Source organism: Ciconia boyciana, chromosome 3, assembly GCF_034638445.1.
Source record: "Ciconia boyciana chromosome 3, ASM3463844v1, whole genome shotgun sequence".
Lineage (NCBI taxonomy): Eukaryota > Metazoa > Chordata > Aves > Ciconiiformes > Ciconiidae > Ciconia > Ciconia boyciana.
The window spans coordinates 56,491,568-56,507,849 of NC_132936.1; the positions used below are offsets into that span (position 1 = coordinate 56,491,568).

A 16,282-nucleotide genomic window follows, 5' to 3' on the forward strand; every position below is an offset into this window, starting at 1 on the left:
CCGAGAGTACTGTAGATCAGAAATCAATTTTGAAAATTTCATGCATGAAGACATAAGGACATAATCAAATCTCAGGTTTTAGGGAAGGCTTCTTGGTGTGCTCGTGTCCCTCTGCATTACAGAGGTGCCGATGCTTCTCCCAGGATGCGGTCTGCCATTTCAGGAAAGGTGCTTACCTAAGTTTAGGCTGGGAGATAAAACAACTTAAATGAAAAATTTGTGTGCTAGAAATATCGCGGTGTTTTTGTCTTGACATTTTAAAGGGCTGGGAGTTTAGAAGTCTGTTTTTTGAAACAGTGCACTGTTCAGAGCTTTCTTCAGGTCTTACATGGTTCTTGACATGGGCTGCTTCTTGCAGTAACACACGGCAGTAACTTACAGGATTGTGTCTGCCACCAAGGGAAAAACTATGTAATCTAGTGGGCAGGCAGGTAGAGAGAAACTGAGGCATCTACAAAATCACCAGCTACTTTATTGTGGCAGTTTTAGTTGTAATTTACTCTTAAAAGTAAATTGTATGACCAGTAATCTCATGAAATAAGAATACATCTGAAGATTATCAGATCTAACCACAGAGCTTAGGCTGGATCAAAATCAAGGCACCAGAAATTAATCCTTTCACGTTTTATGAAAATGCATGTTCAAATTCCTAGATCTGACTTCAGCTGTTACGATTTTCATCCAGGGCTGAACCAGACTGATTTGCAAAATCTCTAAAAGAAAATAGCAAGTCTAAATACTTCAGATGAGCTTGTAATTTAGTAACTGGAAAGCTACGTTATGTCATGTTAATAGGCTAAGCATATTATAGAAAAGAGGAGGATCAAAATGACAAAAGTAGCAGACAGAAAGGGCACAAACCTTACCTCACCTTGTGTTACTCCTATGATAATCTGGAGATCAAAGGTTATATAAAGTACCTTTTTCTAAAGTGCCAGCCAAATAAACAGTAGTATGATAGGTAGACGTTCAAACACTATGGAGTTGAAACAGGCAACGAAAATATATAGGACCCCTTCAAAACTGAAAAATCCTGTTGATTGTGCCTGGTAAATAAGATTTACTTCCTAAGAAGGTGAAAGCACATTGCCATGGCATAGCTCACCCCTGGCGAGGCGTGTACGCAAGCTCATGTCCTGTGACTGCCTTCCACCTCAGCAGCACCACCCATTGCAGGTTTGCTTCGACACACATGGCAGGAAGACCTGCAGCCTCATTGTACGCTGCGTTTTGCAGCAAGGGCAGTGGTGACGGCTGCTGGGTTTGTTCAATGACTGCTGTTGCCTTGTGACAAATGGGACATGTGCACGATTCAGGCTGTGTCAAGGGAAGGGGGTAGTTGTCCCCTGCCTGGGTCCCCTGTTACTTGCTACTCACCTCCCACAGGACTAACATTAATTTGCTCACAGACTGTTCAGGACACAGTCTGAAAATTGATCTGAAAACCCAAAATCTTTGCTTCCAGGCGGTTCTTTGCCCTGGCTCACTGTGCAGCCCTGCGAGCACCAGTGCTGGACAGGGCAAGCGGCAGGAATGTGTGGCCAGCAGCTGGAGGGCACAGGAGCCGCTTGCAGCAGCGACTCGGGGCTGTTACACCAGCAGCATGTCTGTGGGTTACGCAGTTTTCCCACCGCAGGAGAGGAAGCAGAAGGGAGTTCTGGATAAGATTAGGCTGGATAAGATCAGATGTTCTGAGGAGGCAAAAGGAGCTGAGGTTATCTAGTCTCCCAAAAGGCTTACTGAAAGCATGGTATAGGACAAAAGCAGTGCAGTCTATAAGCAGTCATCCATAAGGTGAACAGAGTATATTCAGGTGTTTTGTGAAGCCAGACTGGAGGATCATTCCTGTAAGGGAGCATTTTCTCTATTGCGTAAATAATTAAGCAGTGGTGGTGTTTTGCCTTTAGGCAACGGTATTACCATAAAGTAGTCATCAGCAATACAAATAGATATGAGGAAATAAGAAACCATTCTGGGTCAAGGATTTAAAGTCACACAGAAAAGGGAACGTTCTTTTGAGCTTTGTGGAGAGCTGAAAGCCTTCTACAACAGGCTTTAAGTCCGCTGAACCAGCAACTTGGCCAAGCAGGAGACAAGCAAGGTTTTATTGTTCAGGCATGGGAGCCTCTTGACGTAGTAATACAGAGACAATCTGTGTTACCCCGACACGGTATTACCCCATTTGACTGCCTCCTTCCCCTGGTCCTGCAGCAGGGCTGGATGACTACAAAGTCTGTAGAGAAGCAACGTTGTTGGTGGAGTTCTGTATCCTCAAGACTCACTATAGTGGGTGAAAATGGAAAAGAAACAATTATCCCATAATTGTGCTTTGTGACTGAGATTCTTTTTCAAAGAAAGTGATAATAAGTAATTTCTGGTCTAATCTTCATCCTCTGTGAGACATTTGCCTCTTTACCATGTAGACCTTGACTCTGACACTCCTGTTAGAGGCAGGGGAGGACCAGCGTGCCCAGCAGCCCTCCCTCTCCGCACTGCCTTCCCCCTTGCAAGTCTCCTGCACACATTTAGATCTCTTCAGCTGAGCTCTGTAAAGCAGAAGGAGAGCACAGCTCCTTTGATGATCCTGATCTAAATAGCAAGTTGTCATCTGAATTAAAAGGGAGAGACTGCAGTGGATGAAAGAGAAGCAATATGCTTATTTTCTGGTCTAGCAGTGCTGTTATTCTACCTGTGTCCCAAGCCCATACACAAGTAATTGGGAATTTGCTGTCTTAATGGCTGTTGGTTTTTTTTATTGTACCTCTGCGGCTGTGTGGGTGAATGTGAAAAGGTTTTTGCACATGTATATATGTGTTTTTGGTAGACACTGCACAGCTAAAGCCTCTTTTAATTTTCCCTCTAATTTATTTTTAATTTTGTAACCCCTCAGGGGTAAATCCTTATTATATGATGTAAAATCATCTCTTCTACAAAGCAGCTTATTTGTTGATTTTTAATTTGAGCCAGCAGAGGCAAAGCTGTAGCTTTTTTCCAAACACTGAGAGCTCCTCTGTATGTATAACTGTCAACTGTGTGTCTCACTGCAAAATTAGCAAAAAATGTAAAACCTAAACGTATCCTTCTAGAAGGGGCAAAGAGGAGGTTTGTATTTCTCTGTGTTAACAGTATGTTAGACTTCTGAATCTAAAAACATTCTTAATATGCAATTTGCTTTTAAATCTACATTACATTGGATGAGACTGAATATGAAGGCTTACTTTTTCAAAAGCTCGAGTGCTAACAAGTTAGGGGTTTGTTTTTTGAAAGAGGATCTCCATCAAAAGATGGCACTGAAGATGGCATTACTCTGTGCACTCACATAAATGCATGTTCACCAACATCAATATGTGCTGTTGGCTCGCTGGAAATGTTGCCTTTAAGCTAACCTGCACAGTTAATGGTTTAGTGTTTGTTTGTATGACCGGCTGGAAGACTTAGTCACAGTCCTATTGAGATAATAACAAAAACACATGTTCTGACATAATCTCTCTTCCCTTTACATTCAGTGGGAGAGATGTTTATTTTCAAAACACTGGTTATCTCATCCTAAACAATTCATGTGGAATATGTTAGGTGAAAAATACTTTAAAAATGCCTTACCAGCTAGTTCAGGTGTAGGCATCTACATTCGGTCCTTCTGGCCTACAATGCTTACAACTCAAAAGACCTGAATAATTAGTTTGCTTTGAGTTGTCAACAAGGGAAATAAAAACCCCCAGATTGTCTGGTTTTGTTTTGTTTTTAATTAAGTGTGATATTTTTTCCCCCACTTTGTTTTTATGCAAAGGTGATATTTATTACTGTTCAGGATGTAGACTTTTGAGTGAAGCACTTGATTCCCTCTGCTTCTTGTTTTAGTCTTCCCAAGTTAAGTCAAGGCTTCTCACTTATCTCCCTAACTCCCATTTCACTTCTCCTTGTTGTCTCTGAATTCCCTGAGGATGCCATCTCTGATTGCTGTCCAGAGATCGTGTCCTGCTGGCAGCCCATGCCTTCTCCAGGCTATATTCCCCTGTTGCCTTCTACTGGGCCACTCTTGCAAAAGTGTGACATTTGAATATGGTGGCTTTATTTCAGCCCCATCTCAAAACCGGGACTCCACCTGCCTCTTCCTTGATTTGTCCATAGCATTGGACCGACACTCACTGCAGATGATCAATCATCTTTCTCCTGCCCTTCTCTGCAGAAAATCTCCCACTTCAGGAGCGATTCATTCCTTTCTATGAATTGTGATGACAATGCCAAAAAAAATAGCAGTAAACAAATAAGTCCCCAGATTAACAATGTTAAACATGCGTTGCTTTTTGCTCAGCTATACCCTCAAACGGGGTCCCTCAGTTTTGCTAATGCTCGTAGATCTGCACAACTGATATGTTAATGATAAATGATAACAATTATGTGGGCAGAGGGGTGCAGGTCAGAAGCCAGACCTTTCTTACACACTAAGTAACAGGAGATGCAGCAAGTGAGTGGAAGGGAAGACTACGTATGGTCCACAGAGAAAGATGCAGCTCCCGCAGAAGGCTTTTTTCCCGGAACAAATTCTCTGTTTTATTGTTGTCACGCTGAACTCCTGTACATCTCTCTGCTTTCCACTGGGCAAGACAAAGACACTTGCTGTGAAGCTAAACCAATGTTCATCAGAGCTGCACAGTGCCTGCATAAATTCATTTCAGCATTGCTTTTTGCTTCTCAGAGCCTTCTCAGCTGAACCTGATCTTTGGCAGTTTGGAATATCTCAGAGCTGTATATCAGATAAAATACCACTTGCCAAATATTTTTCCTACTTTTGTCATTAGCCCAGAAAGAATTGAGAAAGCAAGAGAGAACCATGTGTGTCAGTTAAAATTACAGACTTAATTTCCATCTCTGGAAACTCTGACTTTACCTGTTAGCCAGAAGTCATGACCATACATTCCTTTTTAAAGCTAACTTATTTGGCCACATCTGAACAGTACAGTGATCTGCAGTTGGAAATTGAAGCTGGAGAAAACAAACACTGGCAAACCAAAGGTACCAAAAGATTCCTTGAGATTTGTCCATAGTCCTTGCTCAGGCAGCCTAATGCCAGTGGCAGTTCTTGAACCTGCTTCTTCTTTCTGCTTTGTAGGTACCACCAAGGTCTTACTGTCACAAAAACAGATTTAGGTGGGTGTTGGATAGAGACTGCAGTGACTCTGAGAGGTTTATACTCTCTAATAGTTTGATGTCTTTGATTTTTAAACTTTCTCTTTACAATTAACAAGAAAAATTGCTCTGAAGTGTTAACCATGCTTTTCCATTGCATTGATGTGTTTCAGCTGGTGTTTTAAAGGTATTATCTGGGCAGCACAAGAATTAGAGATATAGTTTCAGTACCTGGAAAGGGTCTATCTCTGTGTTTTGCACTGATTTTAGTAGGAATTAAGACATCTAATCTCAAATGCTTTTTTGAAAATACCTCCCTAAATGTATTAAAAAATAAAATCTACACTATTCCTCTTTCTTCATGCTCAAATCATCATAACAAATACATAAATGTAGTCATAATTTGTGTCTGCAGTGCATTGTTTCTGTACAAACAAAAGGTGGGAATTTCTTTTTAGTGAGTTCTCCTGTGAGTCGGTGGTAACAGGAAAGTGTGGTATGATTGAATGTACTGACTCATTCTTATTTAGGGTCTTAAATAATTAGCCTACTCACCACCTTGTTTCTGCTATTTCTCTGCTGCTTACTGAGAGAAAAAGAGAAAGAGAAAGAAGAAAAAGAAAAAGAAAAAGAAAAAGAAAAAGAAAAAGAAAAAGAAAAAGAAAAAGAAAAAGAAAAAGAAAAAGAAAAAGGCAGGCAGGAAGGAAAGCTTTTTATCATTTACAGTTCTGCACTCAGCGTCATTATCACTGTAACAAATAATTAGGTTGTTGCCTAATAATATCCCACCGGAAGCGTGTATGTGTGCGCATCTGTTAATGAACAAACGTCAAATGATTCAGATGCTTGGCTCAGGTAAATACCCATTCAGGTCACTCAGTGGGGCCACGATTTAACGTCTAAGATCTTGAATCAACTTCTGAAGTAATTATCTGGTTTTCTGTGATTGTATCTTATTAGATCTGAGATAGTCCTGTGCTATAGAGAGCCTGCCTTTTCTGATGGTATGGCAGCACATATATCACTGGGTCTATTTGAACCAGAGAGTGAACACACTTGTGATGATGGAGAATGATGAGGGACAATTGGGAAGCCTGAGCAAGATTTGGTGGCAATTGGCAATAATGTTCCTTTTCTTCTCTATTTTCCACCACTCATTTTGATGATCACAGGCACTTTGAAAGGCTGCAGCAACATGAACAAATCTCAGAATAGTGGGGGGTTTTTTTAAAACTTTCAAAACAGTTCGAATTCTGTTTATGGTACTTTGGCAGTCCAAGTCAACCCTACTTAGATCCCTGTTTAGGCTACAGGCTCTTAAAGACCTCCAGTCGTACTGTGTTCAGTCACAGTCGGTATGTCTGGCCCCTTTCACAGTGGGGTCCCATCATGTCTGGAGCTTACTGTAACGCAAGTAAGTAACAGGTTTGCCCACCCTTACTAATGAGCTGGTTTCTTTTGAACAGAGAACAATAATAATCCCTAGCCTAGCATGAGCAATGCTTTGACCTTTTGAAAGTTGTGGGTTTGATCTGCAGGCCGTATTGTACTGTCAGTCTTCACGTGGAGGAAATTAAGTACTGGGTGATTGGCAGGGCTCCCATAGAAGGCAGCAAACCTGCCTACTTCAGAAATCGATCCTGGGAGTGGAGCAACCTGTCACGCAAAATCTTTCTGTCTCAGTGCAGCCTTTCTTTAAACAAGTCTGATATTTTGAACCTCTAGGATCGTAATAACCATCCTTGGAACAGGATCTGTAATCTGCCCAAAGGTGATGCTGTTACTCTCCTGCTCTAGTATTCCTTCCTATTTGCAAATACTGGTAATCTCCCAACGTCTGGCAAAACCCTCTTGCATTATGTGTGATACAACATTTATCAGTATGTCTGGAAAGTATAAATGTATATAATAAACTGCTCTATTCTTTAGCGTTTTATATGTGTATATATATGTGTATATATAAAAGTAAAACTAAGAACACATTTACAGTCTGCCCAAGCTGCACTTGTTTTTCCTGGCGTTGTTTACATCTTAAGTGAAGTGACAATCTGACCCTCACATATTACTCCACCAAGCTGGCTGTTTTAATATCTGCGAGACAAATAGGGTGTGTTAGTTTTGACCTCCTTGCAGTACCTCTTTATATATGGTGCTTTTCAACTGCATATTGTAAAAGCGAGAGATCTTCTAGATAATTTCTCTTGACAGGCAGGTATTTTGTGCATGTAAACCTAACTCTTTTACATAATTCTTCTTGTTTGTTACCACAGGAGAAGAAAACTTGCTGGCAATTTTGAAAAGGAGATGGTGGAAGTACATGATCCTGGGGATAATAGACATAGAAGCCAATTACCTGGTAGTCAAAGCTTATCAATACACCACTCTTACTAGTGTACAGGTAAGGACTCAAAGGATTTTCCCTTTTGAGGTAAGATAATAGGCCCAATGGGGTCAATGGCACAGTGTCCATTGGCTTCAGTGCACTAATAGCTAGTTGCTGCCTGTGTCTTCTGTGTACTTTTTAATGCTGTCTCATAAGACACGTTTTTTCATATTGGACTATTTTTATTACTCAGTATTTTCCAAACTGTACAAAAACGTACTGGCTTTCATTTTATTTTCTTGTGCTAAACCATTCATAATCACATTTTTGGCATTATCTACTTAATGTGGTCCTTTAAGGATGTATTTTCAGATGGGCTGAAATGTTTTCCTCACTTCATATTGTACTTGGAAAAAATACAAGCATTTCTTTTAGGATTCCATAATTAGATCTGAGTGCAAAAGTTGTCATTAAGTAAAATGAATGTAGTTATGATGAAAAGGTCTTACTTTAATGCAAGCAGTTAGATGTGTTATGTTATATAACAGCTTAACTGCAGCTATCAAAAAGTGTACTCTCCCTTAAAAAAAATTATACGTGCAGTGAACAAAAGCTACGGTAGCGATTTCTCCAAAGATCTAACCTATATATTTTAAATACAAACACAAAAGAATCAGGCTTCTTCCCATTTAAGTGAAGAAGTGAATAATAAACATTTTTAAGACACTGGAAATTGTCTGTCTTGGGAAGTCATTGCATACTTCATTGCTACTTGTTCTAAAACAAACCTACTTCCTTTTTACATTATCTCTAAATAACTGGGCAACACTAGGTAGTGTTCAGTGTATTTGACACCTTATTTGCCTGAAGTTTGCAATAGAGCCAGTAAAGTAGAGGAGCACCAGTTAATGTTCTACAGAATCAAAGCTAATTAGGACTATATCTCTTCCCTAGTTGAAAAGTGATACTGGAAAATACTGAGCTTGTTTAGCTGAATAAGAAGCAAAACCAGAAGAAAACTATGAATTCAAGGAATGTGAATGTGAGGTTTATACTAAATTTTCACAAATGTCTCCGCCATCAGAATCTTGGTTTGAGAATTCTTTGAAATGTGCCCAGACAACGTAATATTGCTTTTAACACTTTTACAAATCATGTTACTTAGTATGGAGTAAAGCATAAATCCACGCGAACCTCATACTGTCTGATTTTATAGCTACTAAAAGCCTCAAAGAGAAAAGCAAAAGCTGAATTGCTTCTTTTACGTGTTCACTCCTAGCAAGTAGGAATAGCGGACTGAGCAAGACAATCCAGGTCATTAAATCCCATCTCCCGCAGCCACCAACAAGCACGTATCACAGGTTCGTCTGGCCGGACCCATGAAACATCGATTCCAGAAGATGCAAACCCTCCCGCTCTTCTGCAATGAGCATGGCCTTTAGTGTAAGAGATCAAAAACTGCAGTGCGAGGAGGAAGCAGGCAGGAGAATTCAAGGGCGTTGCCTGTGCCTCAGCAGGGAATTTGTTAGCTGAAATGAGCCACACTCTCCTTTTAGACTGAGAGAGAGAGGAAGGGTGGAACAGGAGAACTGTCATAGGACACAAACTGTGTTGTGTCCTTTTTAGACCTCTTCCACATAAAGATTACAACAGAGTTCAGGTCTCTTTCCCATGTAGCTTGAAAGAGGGAAGAGGTAGAAGCTCAAATGCCATCAAGCTTTTTTCCAGGAGGGGAATGAATGCAGTGTCTCCTTTTCCCATAGTTGTCCTGGATTGCTCGGATACACATGGAGTCACTGGGAATACCTTTTGCATTTTAAATTCACTTCATGCCTTAATTTTAATGAGCTTCTAAGTATAGACAAGCTCAAAGATATGGTGAGAATGGGACGAGTATGAGGTAATGCAATAAGATGTTGAATCAAATGACACATTTTATGAAATGTAGCCAAACAACACCCTATTTCATTTAAAGATGAAACAGAAGAAGCTCAGGGGATTAGTCAGCCTGAAACAGCATTGGTCAAAGTGTGTAATGGTATGAAATGACAACTGAACAAATGGAAAGTAAAAGATGAAAAAAAGCAAGCTTTTCCTAGAATCCGATTTCTGTAGAAGCAAACAGGACCCACTTTCATGAGAGCATCTTCCGAAAGGTCCGATCCTCCAAGAGCACTACCTGTGAGGCCATAAATGCTTGCTGGCACGTAGCAAGAAGTGTTCAAATCTTCAGAACTGAGACCTGAGAAACCATTACTACCTAGCACAAATCAGCACGGCTTCAACTGAAGGCTGTGGGAGCTATGCCAATGTATACATTGACTGAGAATCGAGCCCCTCAAGTCAATACCAGGGGATTTTATTCTCAATAGGCTTTACACCAAGGCTTTTTTGACGGGGAGAATATAAGAGTTTTTGAAATTGTCACTTCAGTAAATGAGAAATCTTGCAGTATTTTTATAGTGGTGGTACATGGACCATTTCAGTAGGAAATCAGTTTTACAGCATATACTTTTTTCCACATGGTATCTCTGCTCCATCATGCAAAACTAGTGTGCGAGTGTACTGGGCTTGTGGTGCTTTTAGGCAAAAAACATTAAGCTGCTCCCAGCAAAAAGCCAAAGTTTAACTGTAAAAATATACCTTTATTGCAATTGATTTGCAGTTCTGCTTTCACCAAACAACTCCAAGAACTCAATGGCTTTGTTTGCCAAGTATCTTTAAACTCTTAGGACTATCAAAGTTTCTAGTTTAAACTCCATCTTTTTTTGTAATTGACATTATGTCATCATGGTTCTAGGAAAAGACTGAAAATGGTGCCCTACTTTTCCCCACTGTTTCACACCCAATAAATTTCCTTTTAAATTCCCTTTTGGTTTTGGTCTGGGAAAACAAAATTTTCTAATAAACCTTCCTATACATCTTTCACTGAATGCCTTCAGAACCACAGTAAACGAGGGCACACAGGCATGAATCAAGAGATGAATGGTACCTAACCTTTACTTTTGGATGTACTTCTGGTTATTTCAAATCCTCACGTACTCTGTAATTACTGTCTGAGAATGTGGCACTCAGCTCCATCATAAGATGAAAACAAAGTACTGTGAAGCCTAGAAATACATAATTTTCCCTTTAAAAAAAGCCAAACTAAAAGACCTCCCTTATAAACTAGATGACACAAAAAAATTAGATTGAAAACCGATGTGCTGTTTATGTTTCAGACATCAAGGTATAGGTCAGTTGCTAAGGATAAAATCCAAGGTACCGTTTAGGTACCTGCAGTGCAATCCAGGGGCAAATAGATTTAATAGAACGATCCAAGTAACCCACAGATAATTGTCTACATATCTAAAATGTCATAGACATCTAACATCCCCTGGTCTATGCATACTAACCTGCTGCTCAGAGCACAATCTTGGGACGTGAAAATGTGTGTTTGAACCTCTCAGGTTGCTCCTTCTTTGGTAGCTTTAAGTTCTGGTTCTTTGCATGCCCATAGTGCTTCTGTATTGATGGAGCCAGATGCCTAAATACCTGCCTCCATTTTAAAATTCAAAAGCTAAGTATTCCTACATCAAAGTACCCCAAGGAACTCAATTTGTTAGATATGATCTTAGCATGCCTCAAGTGCTTACAGAAAGCCTGGAGTGCTTTCCAGATTGCAAGAGTAGAGCCACCTTTTACATAAAGTCATAGCTGTTAAAACAGTAGCTCACAGAGAGGGCTTGAGTTAACTCCATCTTAGCTGAGGGTATTGAAACTCAAGCTTCCCACAGCTATGAAAATGCTCAGGCTAGTAAGTGAAGACTGTTCTCTAGAGGGTACATTTAAAAATTGAGTATACACCAGGTAAAAGGCACAGTAGTTTGTCGATGGATCAATTTGATATCCAAAACCACGTATTTCAAGAAGTACCAGAGATCAGTCACACTTAATGCTCTCAGACACATGTGTCCTGATTCCCAGATGGCCAAAAACTTGCAAAATGATCTTTACTTTCTCTTTGATGCATTAATCTACCTTGCACTAGATTTTGCAGCCTTCTTGCATGTCAGCTGTAGCAGGTGCAGAAAGTGCATTAAACACTCCTGTGTGCACTAGCACCCAATCCCATGGACTTTTTTAAAAAACTATACACTTAACTTTCAGGACTGCCTGTGGTAATGCTTTCCATATTTATCCTAATGGTTTTTAAAACAACCCTGGTGTAGGCCTGTGGAAGGTTTAATAACTATTCAAGAAGAGTGTTTTACCTACTGTTAGAGACACTTTTACACAGCAGATAAAATTAGTTCCCCCAAAGGGAATGAAAAGATTCTGAAGTTCTTGCGGTTATTTAGATCTAGATATTTAATTTGTTTGAAACTACATTTTGACTTCAAGTTCCCTGTACTGCATTTACAGCGTACTGCACACGTACATCCTACCATATGGTACATCCTACCATTATGGACCATGGAAGTCCATAATGTCTTCCACTAAGCCTGTTATGATACTAACGTTTGTAACCTTTGCTGCCAGGTAAGTGCTTTCTCATCATGCCAAGCTTTGTTATGAGGCAGTCTGTCCTCTCCCTTCTCCCCTGTCGCCCCCACGTTAATTAGCTCTCCTTTCTGCGAATATACTGTTCTATCCACCTGCATATTACACTGTCGTGTTGCACTCTCTAGAGGTAATGTTACCCTTTTTCTGTGTTATGACATCACATAGAAATCTGGACTATTTCTGCAACGCCTTGCATAGTGGTACTGTAGAATATGCATACAATGTCACAAGAAATAAGGCTCTGTCAAAGAGCGAGCTATGTTTCCAAATAGTGATTTATCTGGTAATTTATTCCTTGGGCAATCAAGCCTTTGATTGGCATGATGAAAACAAAGGTAGTAAAAGCTAGGATTTATAGACACCAGGAGACAGACAATAAAACTACAATGCTGATGTTCTCAGCTACTCTTAGATCACTGTGAGGCTCAGCAGTACATCATACTTCCAATTACCTCTGGCAGTTTTCATATCTGAACAACTGCCACCAGAAAAGGAAAGGAGTCAGCAGTAAGTGCTTATTATAGCAGTGCTGGATGGCAATAGACTTTGCTTTGTTCTTGGTCCCTATGGACTCAATGTGCATTGAGGCAGAAGATTTGAGATAATTTTGAAGCAAATCTGGGAGGTGAGGAGCAGGGGATTTGCAATATTGAAGTTGTTGATCCACCTTGTCCAGTGCCCGCTAATATGAAATATCTCAAAAGCAGAGATAAATTCCACTCCTTCCCTTCCTCCCCCCATCCTATGCATGTAAGATTGACCAAACTTTCCTGTTTTGCTTCAGGGCAGTGAGGGAATACTGCAATGTTAATAAGGTTGGCAGATCAGCATGTGCAGAAGTGTTGCATATCATACAGTGATACTGTGAGAGTCTGTGGGGTGTATCTTGCATCTGATTTATTATCGCACTTCAAGTTGCTGTTCTGTCTTTTAACTATGTTACATGCCTATGGTTCACAAACCAGCCCCTACAGTATCCTCAGTCTCTGTACATGGTTTTGGAGTCAATTGAGCCCTCAGCATCCAGAGCTGCTGCCTCTAATGGCAAAATTGACCCTGAGCCAAACTTTTTACTAGCATAAATATGCAAAATCTCATTAAAGTCAGTGGAGCTGTGCCCATTACAACAGCAGAGATCTTTGGCGTTCTGTGCCCATTTTGCATACTCTTGCAGGTGAAATGCAAAAGCAGAGGTTTTTCTGCAGGAGACATCCATGATTTTTCCTAGACCAGGATCTAATCCCCTGCATAACTTGCAGCAACTGGTGACATGGAGAAGTTTCTAATAAGTAACCTTGAGAAAATGGTCTTCAAAGCCCATATCCAGTCATCTTACTTAGAGAGAAGCAAAACAGAAAACGTTTTTTTTCTGCAGAAACACATGACTGCTGGCAGAACTGTCTGCTGTCTTAGAATGATCTTTTTCTGACAGTGGTATGTAAAATCAGAGGAGGAAGACAGTTAAAGGAAAGGCCATTTCAGTGGTCAATTTGTTGGTAACTCTTCCTGGCATTTGAGCAGATCTTGCATAAGCACAGCTGGAGTGCGTGTAACAAGAGAGAGGATGGAGAGGTGTATCCTAAGGTATTTCTTTTTAAAAAGAGTCAAGATGTGATTACTTGTGTTGGTAGTAAAGCCATGTGTAAAGAGTTGAGAGCAGAGGAACTGTGGGTTGGATATGACCGCCACCTTTCATTTAACATGACTGCAAGAACTCACTGAATTCCTTTTATATACACAGAAAGCTGGAGCTGTAATAATCCTCATCTTGGGTGTTAGTGCATGCAAGTCAGATGTAGGTGAAGGTCTTTCACTAGTGAAAGTTTTGAGGGAGTTTCTGTGTCCGCAGGGAAAAAGAGAAAATCCTGAGAACAGATCAAACAAACTGATGGGAACAGTTATAGAAACATCGGTCGTGTGGCCCAAAGAAAAAAAAATGAGACATCTTGTGGGCAAAATACTGATTTAAAGAGGCTTCAGGCTGGGAGCAGTCTTCTGGCTTTTGTTTCATCCAAGTCATGGAAATTAAATATTTTTACATTTTTTTTAAACAAATTACATCACTAACTGATTCTTTCACCAATCTTCCTACCTGGAGTACCCTACATTTTGGCTGGATTAAAAAATTAATAGTTTTTAAATTAATTCTGTGATTATATAACAACCACGCAAGAAAGTGATTACGTTGTGATGAACTAGCAAATAGAAACACAAAAAGTAAAAACAATGCTCCTTTTTTATTTGAATTGCTTGAAATAACCCTGTCAGAAATGCTGCCAGCATCCACACCTTCCCTGCAGAAGGTTTCGGTCGCAGAGCAGTGTAATTGCCACACAGTTCTGGCAGCTGGCAGCCACCTCTGTGAGGTTTCACATCTTGGCTGCTTTTGTGCATGTGTAACGTACAGTTGAATCAAGTGTGTGTGGTACTGTGAAAGTAGTGTGAAAACTGGAACAGAAAGAGCCCTTGAATGGGCAGCAAACCCTTTCTTCCTTTGAAAAAACAAAGCAAATGTCAGAAGGTGTGTCTCTTACTGGATAAGGCACTTGCTGTTGGATTAAACTTACCAGGTTGCATGCTGAAATTCAGTAGCCACCACAGGTACTTGGCCATACAACGCTGGACGGATACAACACTGATTTTACTCATCCCTCTGCTCTGGAGAGTAGGCTGGGTAGAGGGTGCAGCTGATTCTCCGCATGATTTGCTGGAGGGCAGCGCTAATGAGAAACCCCTAATGTGAAAAAAAGGGCTTATAACTGAGGGGGGAATGCAATGAATGTTTAAAAAGGAAGATTCAGCTCAGCTGTTCCCATAGGGAGTTTGCTGACCAGCTTTTTTCTTTTTGATATCGCTGCAGATCAGCAGTTCACCCTCTGTATTACAGAGCTTTTCTCTAAACCTTGCCAGCTCTCCTTTCCAATGACTAACAGCACACTCTTGCTATATATGTGTGAACACATGCTGAATCTGTGAGATCAGAGACTGGATATTTACTGTTAGCAAGCGAGTATTTGTCTATGATTCACAAGTATAATAAAGTCAACATAATTTAACAAACAAATAATCAGAGAAAATACATTTCAACATTGTGTATCATCAACAGACTTAGATGCAGTGTGATATCTTTTAGAATGAAATAAGAATCTTCAATCTCTGTAACAACACAGCATTTTTATAATAGAAAGGAGTTGCTGTAGGACAGTATATCAATAGATTATATATTTTTGTATCCTGCCTTCTAAAGCAGCCCAATTCAGAGCTGTGACTGAAGAGAACCACAGACAAACACGGCAGGGTCAAAAGAACATGATCTGCACCACACACTCATATCAGTTTTATTATCTTCCCATGGCAAAATAGGGAATATGTTTTCTTTTAGTTTAGTGAGATCTGATAACTTCTGTGATTAAAACAGGAATGTTGATTAAAATCAGGTCACTCATTAATTTAACATAATGACAGGGTATAGGCAGTACCTTTTGAATATGCAATTAAAAAGAAGGAAAATATCAAAGATGATTCTTAGGGAAATACTGGTAAACAACTGACCTTTATGTACTACAAATGAAATTCAAGCTAAGCATAATTTATCTTTGTTATTGTAAAAGCTTTATAGTCAGAAACATGACAATTAGGTATAATTTTTTTTTCTTAATAGCTGAAATAACTAATAACAAACAAAAGAAAGGGGGAAAAAAGGAAAAAAATAAACAAGGAAGCCCTATTGCAGATCAGATAATCCACAATCTCACTTCTTTTGTCTGTAGAATATATGTGCATTTTTTCTTCTACTAGACAGGTTTATCTGAGGAAAAAAGAAAGGTAGAGCGAATTTAGTCCTGGAGAAATGAAATGTAAAGCAATGCCTGAAAAATAGTTAAGCAATATACACTAGGTCATCTTATTGCTTATACTGTAGCAACCTAATTTATTTCTGTCTACCCCATTGTTTGATTATAGGTATAAACTAAGCACAATTCAAGATCTGTATAATGTCATGTCCTGGTTTCGGCTGGGATAGAGTTAATTTTCTTCCTAGTAGCTGGTATAGTGCAGTGCTTCGGATTTTAGTATGAGAATGATATTGATAACACGCTGATGTTTTGGCTGTCGCTAAGCGGTATTTACATTGGTCAAGGACCTTTTTTTTGTTTTTTTTTCCCCAGCTTCTCATGCTCTGCCAGGCGCCCAAGAAATGGGAGGGGGCACATCCAGGATAGTTGATCCAAACTGACCAAAGGGCTATTCCATACCATATGATGTCATGCCCAGTATATAAACTGG

At 39.9% G+C, this 16,282-nt stretch overlaps 1 protein-coding gene across 1 annotated transcript in view; it reads left to right on the plus strand.

The window, feature by feature from the left end:
- The window catches only part of SLC35F1 (solute carrier family 35 member F1), a 263,621-nt gene that overhangs the window by 193,862 nt on the left and 53,477 nt on the right, over positions 1 to 16,282 (plus strand). Inside the window, exon 3 of the mRNA XM_072857893.1 lies at positions 7,398 to 7,525. Within this exon, the coding sequence (XP_072713994.1) occupies positions 7,398 to 7,525 (128 nt within the window). The remainder of the gene's footprint in view (positions 1 to 7,397; positions 7,526 to 16,282) is intronic.